General features: G+C 38.3%; 1 protein-coding gene across 1 annotated transcript in view; it reads left to right on the forward strand.

Annotated features, from left to right (window-relative positions):
• The first annotated feature begins 829 nt into the window (after positions 1-829).
• CA14 (carbonic anhydrase 14) overlaps positions 830-16,930 on the forward strand; it is a 449,592-nt gene continuing 433,491 nt past the window's right edge. The window contains exon 1 of the mRNA XM_044079914.1: positions 830-1,030. Coding sequence (XP_043935849.1) covers positions 946-1,030 — 85 coding nt within the window. The 5' untranslated portion in view covers positions 830-945. The remainder of the gene's footprint in view (positions 1,031-16,930) is intronic.

The raw sequence follows: 16,930 nt of genomic DNA on the forward strand, positions 1-16,930 counted from the left end.
TTTCCTAAGTGTACTCACACAAAGCAATAAATGCAGTCTTTTTTCTTATTCTACCCTTGTACATAGTACCCTTGTACATTCTACCCTTGTACAAAGTATATAATTGTCAAAGTATGTAACTGTTCTTGTACAAACGTATACAATTGTCAAAGTTATTCTGTCTGTATTTACGTATCTGTGGAGCTTTTCTCCCAGGGCCTCCGCTGAAAATGGACCAAAATCCAGTCGGACTGTCCCAGTCAACAAATGTAAAATAAATAAAATAAAAAATACATGCTGGTCTTCTCGGTATTTTGGTTTTGCAGCAGTCTCACAGTAAAGCTGTTTTGCTAGTCGGAGTTTTCTTTCTTTCTTTCTTTTAGAACACATAACATGATAATACTGTACACATTTTATTTCAGATTTTAAAGCATCAAAACAAGAAGCAATTGAAAAAAGCTTCCGATTTTTTTTTGGTACGTCTGCAGTTAAGCTGCTGTTTTTTAATGTATATGGAAATTAAAACATTTGGTAGCTCTGTGTTAGAATGGGCACTTCTCCTTCTTTCATAAAAATGCCTACACATTTAGCGTGTTTGTCATATGTATTAAGGTAACTGGCTCTCTAAAAGCCTTGTTCCTTATTACAAGAATATTTGAATTGCACTCTAGTCCACCTTAATAAACACACACATGTGCCCATACACACACACAGGGATTTTAATGCCTGAGTGGGAATTGCGAATTTGAATAGTAATCATGAGTATTCATCCAAGTTAACTGGGGGGGGGGTGCTACTGCTGCAGCTGAAAGAAGGCTTTGGCAAAACAAAAACTTCAGACTCAGCTTTTTAGATCACATCATTGGTACAGAGCTGCTCATGGGAACTCTACCTCTCAATCATTTACTCACAAAGAAAAAAAAATACATTAACTTTAAAAGATTGCTTGTAAGTTAAAGCAAGAAGATGACTTTTGCAGTAATTTTGTCAGTATGTAGGGCATTATTAACATTGCTCTTTTTCAAGGATTTTTCCAAGGTTTTAGGTGAAAGTAAGTCATTTTTATCTTCCATTCTGTGTATTTGTTCAGGGTTTTAATATTGTGGTGACCTATGCATCTGTGAATGACACTGTCATGAATTCAGTTTTTAGCTATTGTTTGTTTTCCTAGAATAAAATACATACTGTCTTACTTTTGGTAAGTTAGTTTATGTTCATTTACAAGTTGCCATTGAGAGGTTGCATATTTTATTCATGGTCAGACTGATTAAATTGTATGTTGGGTTTAAACTTGAATTGCCAGGTTCTGTAACACATGCTGTAATCTCTTTTTCATATTGTTTCACTGTATTTTATTCCTGGGGTTGTCTGTGTTTTAATTTGTCAGTCTAGTAGTACAAATTAGTCAAGAATGTTCCTTTTATGTGGGTGACCCGAACAAGAAAGCATACAAATGATAGAAAACTTACAGTCAAAATGATAAAGGGGAATAGTTTTTGTAAGTTAATATAACAAAGATTTTGATAATGAGCAGACAGTTTACATAGCAAAACTGCAAATAAATAGCCAGAGCTTGCAATATTAGCCAGATTATAATCACAAATAATGTAACAATGTAAGTGCTACCTCAGAGAGTATAGACAATAAAAGAAGGATGAGAATAGGGTATTACAGGAGAAATGTGCAACCATTTAGTTAGACTGTCGAAGAAAGATTATTGAAAATACAACCAAACATTTCAGTGGGTAAGTTATCTGGTCTGTCTAGGAACCTTTAAAGCCATGATTCTGTGTCGCAAGTGTAAGGGTAAATTTAGACTCACAGTACAGCCTAAAGTGTTTTTTCATGCATCACTAAATCTGTAAAGTCCACTTATGAACTTTTCTTCAGTGATTATTAAAATAAATGGATCCAGCTGCAGTCAATCTAATGCCATTGCAGTGCTTTTACCACTGTTTTTGGATATATCCTATCAAAGGTGAGTCTTCCCAAACGTCTCAGACCTTCCTGTCTTTGAACTATTACTTTCTGACCACTTGCATCCATTTGCTTTGTCTTTCCTTCCTGGCATTTCTAATGTATGTGTGTGTGTGTGTGTGTGTGTGTGTGTGTGTGTGTGTGTGTGTGTGTGTGTGTGTGTGTGTGTGTATGAAGTACATTGAATATTAGCTAAACACGTTATTGTAATAGGCTCTGACTGAGTTTTCTGAAACTCACTTGCATCTTATTCATCAATATGACTCCTGCACTGTTATTGAGACCATCATTATGATTATTATATTGCTGCATTGTATTATACTGCACATTTCTTGATCACAGAGAATAAGATTTTTTGTCCAGTCTGCTGTTTTTATGCAGTTTGCTCCCTGAAACTACCCAAGCCATGTCCTTTCTCCTAGCTCACCACCAATTCCAGGCCCCCCTGAAGGCACTTGTGGTCTAACAGTCCATAATTATCTCTAGTAACCTTTTTCATGGAATTGTTGTACAACAGTACCTCCACGGTCAGTCTGCGAAGAAGTGGGCGTGTCTTGTGTGACTGACATTCCAAATGATTATGATGTCATTTGCAATTCATGCATGATTGACTACCATGCAGATTTGACAGTCATATCATGCATACATTGGCCACAGTGCAGAGCAGAATGGGAAATTTACCCTTTTCCTCAATGTAGTGCAATGTCAGAGTTGGTATATTTAGTTTGGGGGAACAACTCCCCACATGGGGGGTGCAGGCGGCTTGTCCCCCTGCCACAATACAAAAAAATAATACTTGGAGTTATAGTGCTGTTTCTTTAGGAGTCCTTATTTGAGCACGTCAGGGGATGCTGGGTAGTGGGTGGGATTTAGGCGGGACTTGCTACTACGCACCCGGGGAGGTACTGTTCTACAACATCACCTTTTTCACCTGGCCACCACCCTTCCTGAGACAAAAATAATAGTTTGTGCCTTCGGTCTAAATGTTATGCATCCTTCTTCCTCACCTCATTTACTTTTTAAATTTATTCCATCATACTGAGCCCTCGTTATATTATGTACCTTGAGATGTTCCTTCATTTCCACTTTTGTTGCAGAATGAAACATTTCCTCCTTCAGTTTCTACTCTAATCCGTTATACTCTAACCCTTTTATTACCCTGGTGGGCATTCTCTCCCTGTACCTTTTTGACTAGCTTCATTTTCTTTCTCTCTTAAAAAAAAAAAAAAAAACACCAAAAATTTACTCTGTATATCAACTACAACCTAAAAATAGATCTGTTTGGGATAGTATAATCTCTTTACTTTTTGAATCATCCCCTTCCTAAGGACAGATTGTTTACTACAGTGTATATATGATGTTACTACCTCTGTCCATGTTCTCTGTGATTGCACTCCATTATTGTTATTTTCTATTATTCACATTAAAGTGTTTGATATATTATAATCACATAATGTGTGATATAAAAGTCCATAACGTCAGAAAAAGAATTTGTGGAGCCTATATGTTATAGAAGTGGATTAAATAAATGTAATCCATTGGGAGTACAGGTTACCCAGGAAGACAATCAACACAGATTTTAATTTCAAGTTTTGGAACAATTAAAGAACATGCCAAGGGCTGGCAACAAGGTAGAGAAAACTAAATAGTAGTATAACTAAGGAGTTAATAAAGCATTTAACATTAAGTTATTTTAACTGGATAAAAAAAAAAATAAAAAGGGATCTCTTTGTTCATATTTTATTGTTTGATGCACAGCTGTTTTAATTAAGGAGAAAACGTGCTCTAGAATGTTTGCATGTTTGAGGTGAAGGCAATAATATCCAGTGTTCTGATTTTGTAAATTAAGGTTTTATACTTAATGTGAGACCTTTTTTTTTTATTTTGATAGTTGTTTTACCATTTTACTGCCCTACATTACATGATTAGTTTGCTATCAAAATGATGAGTGTAGGTTCGGCGAACACGAAGTGTCGAATAACAGTTAGCTGACTTCCATGTTGTCGACATACATGCATTCAAGTCCCAGGTTCAGTGAATGCACTGCGGATTCACACACATATGGTTGACCTTAGGACTAGAGGTCATGGTACAGTGCAGATCGGGAAATTTACCTCCCCCCGCAAAAGTACGTATGTACTGCTGAAAACTACAACATCCGTTGCTGTTCTGAAAGGTGCAGGGGAAGGCATATTTCGAATAATGCCGAATTAGAATAATCAGCATTAAATCTGACATATTGCCTTTCTTCCTCTGCATTTTTCGGTGTTGTGATTTGTGCGAATGAACGGAATTCATTCTGTCATTCGCTAATTTGATAGTAAGCCATGTCCCTAAATCCATGACTACTGGGTCTACTATTAGGAGTGTGTTATCAGTGAGGTAGTTTCCTGGGGTAGCTGAATTCTCAAAGGGTATTATTAGGCATTTCTTTGCATTGAGCTTTAAACCATATCTACGGTGCCAGCTTTTGTTGGTGATAGCCCTACCAGTAACCAGAAAAAGCAAAATAAAGGCAACGTACTCTGTAAAAACACACAAACTATAATAGTCTGGGAGTACTTGGTGAAAAGAAGACTGGAAAATCTGAAGTAATGGTTCCAAAAAACAACTTTATTATACAACCTTGTGCTAAGCGCATTCGTCCTAAATCAATGGACTTCATTCAGAGCATGAGTTTAACCCTCCTCTATATTAAAAATATTATATTTGCATGTAGACATAAGGCTTTCATCTTGCTTGCTGTGACGTTTTATTTTGATTTTAGAAATAATGTAAAAGATTACTTACATAACTCTTGGATCTGCTCTTGCTCTTGTTCACCTTGCTAAGCACACTTCTCAAATATTCTCTCACACTCTAGCATTAATTACCTATCCACACCAACTACCTCTCTTTGAATGAGATGACTATCTAATTTTACTCTGCACTCTAAACTTCTTTTATTACCTCTTGTCATAGTCTTCTTTCAAACCACAACCCCTCTTTTTTATGTTAATCACACTCCCTTCTTTTTATCTGCATTGTTTCTCACACACCCTTTACTTCTACCTTTCTTTTCCCATCCATTCTCTCATCTTATCATCCACTTATTATTCTCCACCTTTTTCTACCATCCTTTCTTCCTTACTCTTGTCATTTTTTGCTCTCACTCCAAAACTGTGACTGTCTCTCTTCTCTTTCCTGTCTTCCCTCATCCTCCCTACTACTCGTGCACACACATCTCTCTGTCTCTCGTCTATTTCCTGTCTCTCCTCTTTCTCTCTACTACTTGTGCACACGCATTTCTCTTCCTACCCTGCTACCACCCCTTTTTCCTCCTTCTCCCTCCTATGTACTCATCCTTTTCTCACATTACTTTCATTATTTCATATACTTTTCCGTTTTACTTTAAACTACTCTGTGCACTTTTAACCTCACCCTTTACTTTCTCCTCTCCACTGTATCATTTATCCACTCATTCTGTATTCCATGTCTGATACCAGCTGCCTTCTTTTAAATCTACTTTATCTCTTTCCTTCTTTCTGTGTTTAGATACTATAAAGCTTCTCGCCTCCATTGCTGTTTCTGCGTAAGTAAATGTAATGTTATTCTCTCACTATTTCTTTCTTTTTTAATGTGTATTTTTTCTTCTATAACCCATGTTGTTTGTGTTACTCATATATTCACTGTAATAGTTGTAACTGTAAGTTTACTGGTGCTTTTCTCCTCAGGACTCCATTGAAAGGGGGTCTTGCATGACTCAGTTGGACCATCCCAGTTAAAAAAGAACTAACTAAATAAATAAATGATTTTGTAGGGTGCTTTTCTCTTCTGCACCCCCAACATGTAGGACTGTACATCACACACCCCTGTTACCTCTATATAATAATTATGAGACTGCTGTACCTTTGAGTAAGGTAAATACTGGAGTATAGCACCCTTAGATTTAGTGTATCTATGTAGCATATTACAGACTAGTAAGTCTCACTAGTCTCATATGCAAAGCCATGGAAAGAATTATCATGGAGATTATCAATTAATGACATAGGAAACCTCCAGACACTGGACCCAACGCAATTTGGTTTCATCTAGGGCAGGTCATGCCTACTTAACCTGGTGGACTTCTTTGAGAAGGTCACCAAAGCAATGAATGAGGGCAAAATGATTCATACTGCCTACCTTGACCAGGCCAAGGCATTTGACACAATACACCACTTGGGTATTGTTGACAAATTCAAGAGGTTTGGTATAAATTCTTATGTCACCCACTGGATAGCCAGATGGCTCCCAGACAGGACTCAGGAAGTTAGAGCTGGGAGTCCACCTCTACAAAGAGGTGAGTCACAAGTGGAGGTCATCAGGGATCAGTCTTGGGACTGCTGCTTTTTAGTATTTACTTCTCTGCAGTCAAAGCCGATATCAATGGCCTCTGGCTGACTAAATTTACAGATGATTACAAATTAGGAACAGACATAGAATCCCCCACTGACACGAATGTTCTCCAGGACACAGACACATATCTGGTAGTAGAGCTAGGGACTAAAACTAAATGCCAAGAAATGCATAATAGTATCCTTCATGAAGTCATCCACCCCTGGTAACTATCGTATGACAACACACCCATAAGAGATGACTCAATAGTCAGGGTCTTGGGGACACACATAGACAGTAATCTAGCCTTTGACCATCACGTGCCTACAGTAAGGAGGAAATCATTCTATGTTGTGCAACTTATAAACAAAGGTATGGCATCAAGTTCTAAGGAGGTCATTGTTCTACTGTGTTCAAGATTCATCAGACCTATCATTGGGTACAGTGCCCTCTTTGGTATGTATCTAACCAGGCACATCCAACAATTAAAACATCCCCAGAGGTTCCTCACTAAAAGAATATAGAACATAAGTAACATGTCCTCTAAAGACCATCTCAAGGCCTTATCCCTGTATTTTGTCTCCTACAAGTTGTTGAGGGAAAATCTATGCCTAGCAGCTGCACTGTGCCTGACTGAATTGCTTCCTAAACTGATAAGTTTATTTTTTACACTTGATTTACTGTTTTCAGTGATTAACTAAATTATTATATATCTGTGTCTGCATTTATATATTTGCTGGACCTCTGTGTGAAGTTTGTTTCCTGATCTTTGCTGAAATTTTTATTACTGTTCTAAGGCATTTGTAACAGCATTGCTAGCTCAGGCCAACTGGTTTCACATAGGGGGCTCCTTTACACTCTCTGGGGCAGCAGGGAGTTTGAAGCAGACTCATTCTAGGGTGGAACTACTAGCCAAACAGCTTTTGTGTTTCTCTGATTGCCTCAGGCTTGGGTTTGGAAGGTCTGTTATCTTGCTAGTATAAAAGAGTTACCTTTCTGTGAATGTGTGCTTATCGTGCTAGAAGCTGCACTATGCCTGACTGAATTGCTTCCTAAACTAATAAGTATTTTTTGCACTTGATTTAACTGTTTTCAGCGATTTACTGAATTATTACCTCTCTGTGTCTGCATTTATATATTTGCTGGAGCCTCTGTGTGGCTTTTGCAGTGCCTGCCCCTACTATAAATTTGATCTGGGACACTCCTTTCAGTCCCGTCTCATTAGCTCATCCTACTTAATACAGAGAAATTATTTGGGAAGGCCAACCCCTTTAGTTCTTAACCTTGAATATATCTTCTATTCCTCCTCTCTCCCCTTCCACTTTACTTAAAAAAAAATACTTTATTCAGCTGCTTTTACTGTATTTGTGCTTCCTCCTCCTAATCTGTTACTTCATCTTGCTTTTTCTGTTGCTTGTTCTCTAAAGTATTTATTTGCATCTTTTCTGCTGCATTTATTACTGCTTGTTTATAGCCTGTTTAAATTGTTAAATGTTATTCTAAGACTCTTAGTTTTGGTTTAAGCACTTGGGCTCTAGGTCTACCCCTTAGCTCTCCCTGGCCTCTCTCCCTGAGATTCTGACAAATATAGATGGACAATTTCCTACAGTTTCTCCTGCCAGTCTGGTTGATATGGGCAGCCTGAGCCAGTGTAGCAACTACCTCATGCACATGGACAATCATCTTCTACTACTACCACCTAGGAACACAATTTGTGAGAGATGCAATTACATTAAGAACCTAAAGTCTATGCTCTCTCCCTCACAAGACAGTATATCTGGCACTGAGAAGGCTGTCGACACAATCACTACACCTCAGCCACCACCCACACTTATACAGAAAACACCCACATATGTAGATGTTCTTAACAAAAACACACCCAAACAAAGGAGACCTCCAAAGCAAAAACACACGCGAACTCCACAATCCTCCATACCACATACCATGCATAGTCCACACATCTGTGTCTCACAGCCACTAAGGCTTAACCATAAACCCAACATATTAATCATAGGAGACTCCATTGTGAGATACACAGATGTGCCTCTCACCAGGCTGGATAAGGAGAATGTCACGGTTAGTTGTTTGTCTAGTGCCAGAATCTGCCATATCACACACGCAGTCATGTCTGTCAACAAGACGTGCTTCTCTGACTCTGTCATAGTCCATGTTGGCATGAATGACTTGAGACATACCTCCCTGGACTATATGAAGAGAAACATGATTGAGCTCGCTGAATATGTGTCCCAGGCAAGTATTTCCCTAGCTTTAAGCAGCATTCTACCATCACCCAGAATGATGCCTCAATACAAACAGAAAATTATTGTCTTTAACAATTGGCTTAGTTTCTGGTGTACCTGGGAAGTTATGATCGACAGACCATGATGCTTTGCCAGAGATGGCCTGCATCTGTCTCACTTGAGCTTCAGTCTTCTGGCAAAAGGTTTTGTATTCCTTATAGTGCCTTTTTTAGGAAAAGTGATGAGGTCAAAACTACCAACGTAAAAATTCCAACAAAACACAAATTAAAAGTCATGCTGCTAAATGCTAGGAGTCTAAACATGAAACTGCACTCATTGCAAGCATTCTTAACCCTGGAAGATGCTGACATTTGCGCAGTCACAGAAACCTGGTTCAAAGCTGCAGAGAGCACCCCAGCCTTACCTAGTTACTCATCCTGTGGGTAGCAAAGCCAAAGGAGGTGAAGTTTTACTATATATTAAAGACATACACACCTCCAGGCTGGTCTATCAGTATGATGCACATGAGACACTCCAGATGCAGTTAACCATTGACAAGACCCCTATTCAAATCATAGAAAGCTACAGGCCCGCAAATTTGACTTGAGATGCCCACTCTGCCTATCTGGACCTCTTAGAATCTATCAAGATTCAACCCTTTACCCTGATTCTGGGTGACTTTAACTACCCAAACATAGAGTGGAAGAACTACTCATGCCAGAACACAAATGCCCAGAGATTCCTCAATTTTGTCAATGCAAACACCTTGGAACAGCTAGTCGATACCCCCACAAGAGGTGATAATATCTTGGACTTGGTATTAACCAACATGAGTAACCACTGCAGCATCCCTACAGTATCATCCTCCCTGGTATGATCTGACCATAAAGCGGTCACATTTGAAGTTACCACCTCCCCTGACTCCCCTCTAGCTAGGATCAAACAAAAAACTTTTCCAGTGCTGATTACAACCTCCTGAGTGATGGTATAAACAGTTTCACAGCCCCTGCCTCTCTGTAGGAACTGGCACCAATGTCCAAATTTACACCAAAGTACTATACAAACATTTATATAGATGCATGGAATCAAGAATACCTGATAGGATGAAATCATACTCCGCAAGGAAGAGTAAACCTGTCTGGTGGACATCTCCAATAAAAAAAACTCTATAACAAAAGGAAAATAATTGCTATCCAGGACCAAGAATGAGCAGGTGCCCAATTGGAAGCAATCTCTCCTTAGCCTAAACAAGCAAATAAGCTTGGCCACATCTTCTAGACACAATCATAATGCCTTCTTCACATATGTCATATATCCGCAGTCTCAAAGGAAGCACCCAGATCTGCTCAGAACTAGTAGTCAAGGACACTACATACACAAATGCTGTAGATATAGCCAACTTGCTGGCTGACAGATTCAGTGAAAACTTCACCCCACTGCCCCCCATCAGTAAATCAGGACATCTCCACTACATGCCCTCCCTTTTTATCTCTAGGGAACAGGTCATCACTGCCCTCTTAAAGGCAAAAAATGCAGCCTCCATGGGACCCGATAACATCCTAGGCTGTATCCTACATGAACTCAGGCAGGAACTTTCAGCACCATTAGGTGCCCTATTCAACCAATGCCTGAGTACCGGCTTCATCCCAAGCTGAGTTGAGGACAGCCACTGTCATCCCTTTACACAAAGGTGGAGCGTCCACCGATCTGGGAAATTATAGACCCATCAGCCTAACTAGTCTGATCTGCAAGGCTATTGAATGGATTATCATGGTCCTCATTAACAAGGACATTGGCAACCTCCAAACACTCAAACCCACTTATTTTGGCTTCGTCAAGGGGAGGTCATGTCTGTTAAATTTGGTCAACTTCTTTGCGACAGTCACCAAAGCCATGGATGAGGGGAAGACAGTGCACACTGCTTACCTTGACCTGGCAAAAGCCTTCAACACTATTCCCCACTCAGGCATAACAGATAAACTCACTCAGCTAGGCATCAATCCATATGTTACCAGATGGGTAGCAAACTGGCTCACTGATAGAACCCACCTAGTCAAAATAGGGGAAGCCATCTAAAGTAGTAGACCCATAACAAGTGGTGTAGCCCAGGGATCGGTCTTGGGGCCTCTGCTATTTGGAATATACTTTTCTGAGGTGCAGGCCAAAACCAATAGACTATGGCTGACCAAGTTTGCAGATGATTCCAAGCTGGGTGCTGTCATCAATTCCCCTAGTGATGTGGACATCCTCCAAGAGGGTCTCATCCAAACAAATGACTGGTGTCAGAAACATGGCCTTAAGCTGAATACCAAAAAATGCATCATCATCCCTTTTGAGGAGAGTGACATCCCCACAAATTATCACATTAATAATAACATCCTAAGCACACAATCAGTCGTGAGGGATTTGGGCATCCAGGTTGACGGCAACCTGACTTTTGACCACCATGTTGCTTCCACTGTATAGAAAGCTTTCTACATGGCCCACCTTATAAGTAAGAGTATCTCATCTTGGGACAAGGAGGTCATAATATCCCTGTATTCTTCCCTTATAAGGCCCATTATTGAGTACAATGCCCCTTTCAGCATGTACCTCGCAAAGCACATGCAGCAGCTGGAGAGACCAAAGAAGCAGCCTGTAAATGGTTCATCTCCAAAGTCACTGCTTGGACTTTATATTAATTATTGATTACCCCATTTGCTACTTAAAAGCATGTCTTTAATGGTGCCTTAATTCATCATTTATACAGTACTCATGAAACCACCTCCATTTGCATGTAGACATAAGGCTTTCATCTTGCTTGCTGTGATGTTTTATTTTGATTTTATTTTCTTCTCCAGCTCACTTCACTTATAACCAAGGCCAAATTATAAACACACACACACACACACACACACACACACACACACACACACACACACACACACACACACACACACACACACACACAAATACAGAGAAGGCCTTTTGGTTATGCACTATTAGAATCATGAGTGAAATGATAATATTATCTATTATCTGGGACCCAAACCAAAGACCTCAAGCATACTGCATTGGTGTCACTGCCACTGGACTAACAAGAACCTCTGCACAGATAGGTGTTCAATTTTCCCCTAACTGACTTATCCTTTCAGCTAAATAACCCTCAGTATCAAGGCCGAATTATAATCACTCACAGACAAAGAGGAAAGCCCTCTGCTTAGGCACTGTTCAAATTACACAAGTGAAAGAATAATATTAACTCTTATTTGGGATTGAAACCTGGGACCTCCAGCATTCCATGCTGGTGTCACTGCTGCTGGACCAGCAGGACACGTTGCTTCTCATATGAGTTGGAATCATTTTAAGTGTTGTGTCTGAGTTTAATTACATTTATACTCCAAAAATAGAAAACTACAAGGAGCCACACTTAGTGGTAACTACAGCATTGTTTTCTGCAGGAATGCATCAGAAGGTATGCCCAGCCAGACTTGTATATTACTTAACTCATGCATTCATAACTCTCAACCTCTTAGAGCAAGAAATCTGGACAGAACCTAAAATAATGGGGGACAAAGGCCTAAAAATAGGGACAGATTTTAAATATTGCTCTTACAAATTTAGAAAGTTGTTAGAATAATAGGATTTATGTTAACATGCATTTTCTGAAACATATGAAGTCTGAAACCAAATATATGTCATTATTTAGTGACTTCAGTCCTCACTGATTTGCCAGAAAATCATGCATTTTAAGAGGAAAAGACCAAAAATATGGGGCAAAAATCTTGACATACTGTGAAAATCTGGACAGTTCACAGCTATGCATGCATTGCACTATCACAGTTCTTATGGTGAGATCAAGTAGCAGTCAATGGCACTGCTCTTTTTTCAGTTTTGTTCAAGTGTTAACCAGGGAAGTCTTACAGGTGCAAGTGCCTTTTAACAGAGGCACCATGGAAGCACAGTTAGTTAAACAAATTGCTTAAGGATTGTTCAGCAGTCAGAAACTGAGGAAATACAATCCAGGTATATCCAATTATTAGGGCACCTCCCTGGGCTTTCTTACACCAAAGAATACACATAGCAGCAAAGATTATAGCACCTCAGTTAACTTTCTTAGAAACTCAAAGCTGAAACACTTCTAGCCAGGGAATTAACTGACAAATATCATCTGTATGTGATGAAGAAGATGTGACTAACAGTATTTGGATTCATGGTATGATTCTTATAACCTGCAAGGTAAGGTACTTTACATACCACAATACATTTTTTCTTTTCTTTCTTTCTTGTTTCCATCTTTCTTGAACAGTTAATTAGGTTGTTACTTATTTGACGTTTAGGTCCAGGCACATCAAATATGCCAACAGTTCTTCCATCAGCCTAATCATACATTATGTTGTATTTCTGTTTTTTGTTCTTTTAAATCCTATCGGTTCTCCTATCATCTTGCATTCCCTGAGATTACATGTGCTGCTTTGCATCTGCCTTTTTGTTTTATGGGTGTACGCCTTAGCCTTCATGACTATTCTATGCCTGTTTTGTATAGTTGTCTTTAACTTATACCATCTGTCCATTTCTCTCCAAAAAGTATTTGTTGTTTTAATTCATTTTTTGGTCCTTGCACCTTCTCTAGAAATTTGTTTAATATAGAGCCCACTGTTTGATTTTCTTTAATGGCCACCATTTTGCCTTTATTTATTATTTGGTTTTAATATTACCCTTCTGCTCTTCTTATGTATGAACCTTTATAAGTATACTTTGAGGGTCTAGATTTTGCAGCTTCATGAGAATAGTGGAACACAGTTTATTTGTATTACTTATTTTACTTCATTACTTTTATGTTCCCTCTATTTTATTTTACTTGTAATGTGTATCCTGATGCCAAGCCCTGCAAATTCAATCTTCCTTTTAAATGTATTATTTTATTTTATTTTTTTACTTCTGAATCAGTTGTAACAATACTTTCATAAAATACAAACTTCACATCATAAAAATGAAGTTACTTAGAACTTCACATGCACACATCATGCCTCTCAACCTCTTAGCACAAAAATCTGGACAAAGCCTAAAATAATGGGGGAAAAAGCCTAAACGTAGGGACAGACTTTAAATATTGCTCTTATAAACTTATTAAATTGCTAGAATAACATAATTTGTGTTAGCATGCATTTTCTGAAGGATATGAAATCTGAAACTCAAATATGTGTCATTATTTAGTAATGTGAATTGTCCATTATTTGCCAGAAAACCCTAAATTATATGAGGAATAGACAAAAAACATGAGGCAAAAATATGGACATTCTGCAAAAATCTGGACAGTTGACAGGTATGGCACACATACCACAACAGTCATATTCATATTGATTCTATGACTGCAGTTATTGCAAGTGCCATTTGTGCAAATTGAACCCAAAGTTAAACTTTTTTTAGAGGCAAGGTGCAACCTCCTTTCCTCCCTTCATCCTGAACCCCCAAATTATATACACCAACTCCACAGTTACATGACAGTGAGGAAACGTGTAACCTCAATGATTGCTTAAAACAGTATTCAGTGAATTTGATTTGCAAAAATAGCTCTTGATCATTAATGAATCAACTGGCTCCCATGAAGTCATTTAGAAAGCACTGCAAATAGTCTATTGTGATTAGTGTACTACCCCCATTAAACAAAATAAATAAATATTTAAATCACACTGCACGTGTGTGTGTGTGTGTGTGTGTGTGTGTGTGTGTGTGTGTGTGTGTGTGTTTGTGTGTATATATTGGGTAGTGGGTGTGTATTGGGTTTACTTCTGGTAGACTCTGTAAATAATTCTGCATAGGTAGCTATCATCTCTGGGCCAGAGGAAACCTTGAATTTTGACAAGCTGTCCCTTAAAGGATGTAGTTTGCCTTAGAATAGTTCCTAATTGTTACTGGTTTAGCTGGGTTTTCCAGGTTGATCTTTACTTCAAAGGAGACAACATTGTGATCCCACCTTACTAGTGAGGGTGTGATCCATGGTGGGCTGGGATGTGCACTGCTCTCCCATGTTGTTGAGTACCAGATACAGTATGTTTGATCCTCTGGTTAATATCGTGCATGGTGTGTTCCAGGGTGTTTGTGTTAATAAAGTCCAGGAAGCGTATCTGTAGGAATCACGTAGTGTACATTTCCCAGTCTCTAGGGGGAATTTAAAGTCATCCATGAATAAGGTGCTTGGTTGAATGGTGAGCACCTCTAGTAGGTTTAGGTAAGAGTAGTGAGAGTCGGGGCAAAGCTTTGTTCTTGACGTAAGTTCTTGGCATCCATGTCTCGAATACATAATAAGCAGGTTATGATTTGTGACCTGATCATGACCCTCTATATTTACAACAGAACTTGGGAGGGTGGCCTAATGGTTAAGGTGTTTGCCTTACAAACACAAGGTGCAGGGTTTGAGTCTCACAAGGGATAATTGGCTAAGCTTAAAATGGCTTGCAAGGGCAGTTAGCTTAGTACTAACCTATGAACCTATGAACTAATCTTGACTGCTGCTGGTAGATAACTTCTGAAATACTTCACATGGTTTTCTTCACTGCATGTAATTCAATGGCACTACAATGGCAGCTTTTGGTGGTGGGTATAAGAGAATTATATAATGACAGGTAGACAGATTTTGCTATTTATGTACCAAACTCAATAAGGCAAATGTTGGAACTGTAGCAGAAAAACAAACTTTTTACATATATAGAAATGATGGTGTAGGAAAGTAACTTTACTTGAAATTGAAGGAAGTGGATGTTAAGCAACTGTGGGATGTGTTTACTGGCACTGATCTGAAATATGGAATTAGGGAAGGTAGGTAGTAATATATAAATAGGGTACTTAGTACTTGTTTTGGCCATGTATTATTTCAGAAAGAATAAGAAAAAGGCAATGTGGTTGTAGAACAAATAGTTTATCAGATCACAGTATTGCAGAGGTTGGTTAGAAACTGTTAAAAGAATGAGAGAGCTGTGAAAAATAATGTTGAGGTCTTGAAGAATGAAGACATTTAGGCTGGTGGTTAGTAGTATTGTGAAAGAAAGGAAGCCTGTAAAATCACTGTTTTTTTTTGTATATGAGTGGTATAAACAAGTTAAATTATTTTAGAAGAGTTTAAACAATTTAGCTTATATGGAGGTAAGTAGGCAAGTACAGGAAATAGCTGATGAAAAACAGAATAGATGGACTGAAATTTTAAAAAGCAAGGAAAATTAAATTTGAAGTGCACTATGGAAATGGGGAGTAAGTATTGCTATGTTTCATTGCCTCATTTTTTAATCAGGCTGTGACTGTTGCTTCTTTAATATTATGGTTGTGAACCTGCCATGTTAACAGTATGAGCTCTGAGTTTTTAACAGATTCACAAGCTGTGTTATGGTTATGGCAGCAGTGTTTTATTTATTTACTGTAAGTTTTAATATGCTATGCTAATTGTCTTTAACAAAATGTAGTTTTGTTCTAAGCTTGGATCTAAGTTATTTTAAAATATGTTTTTGTTACAAGTGCACTATGCAAATGGGGAGTAAGTGTTGCTATGTTTCATTGCCTCATTTTTTAATTGCTTAATTGCCTTTTAACTAGATTGGTTAGCTGGTTCTTACATAGTTGTGTGTAGGAATTGTTTTCAGGATCTGAGGAAGGCACATGCCGAAAGTGCTTGTCCTGTTCTTGTTTTTGTTGTATTAAAGTCCCAGTTTTATGTCTATGGTGTTACGCTCCTTTTTTGTTTTCTTCTAATTTGTGTACTGGAGCGTTCCTTGGTGGTGCTACTGGATTTTGGTACTGTTCAAATGAATAAGTACACACAAGTGGAAAAATGCATCACTGCACTTGCGTTATCAAATGCCATGATGCATTTACTAACCTTGGAAAATCACTTTAACATAAAACATCCAAACATAGCCAGAGTCCTGTCTTTGAAGATTCAATCCAATGCAACACTTGCTTTTGCAAACATAACTATTTACATTTACTTTTTCTGACAACAGCTTCTACACAGGAAGCAAAGCTTCAGAGAAGGCATAACGTCAAGAGAGCTGCTCCCAACTGCATAACTGAGAGTCTTTAGTACTTTCTCACTCTAGGAAATGTCTCAGTATGCCTTCCCTAACTTTTAATAAATTATGTATCATCTTCACACACATAGACGTCTTTTCCGAGTTAATTTACTACTTGCACGCTTCTTTTTCCAACTATCATTTGGCAATGTTGGTCTAACATTGTATTCTATTTTTTTATTTCTTAACTTTGATTTAAATGTCTTTACTTATTTTAGTCAGTACTTTCAATTCTTTTTGTAAGTGACGAGGCAATCTGGCTAACAGGTGAGCTTTCTATCACCCCAACTAAATACTGATCGGTATTTTGTCTTTTTGACCTGTTTTCATCTCAAAACG

This window comes from Protopterus annectens, chromosome 8.part0 (assembly GCF_019279795.1).
Source record: "Protopterus annectens isolate FY-2018-M chromosome 8.part0, PAN1.0, whole genome shotgun sequence".
Taxonomy (NCBI): domain Eukaryota; kingdom Metazoa; phylum Chordata; order Ceratodontiformes; family Protopteridae; genus Protopterus; species Protopterus annectens.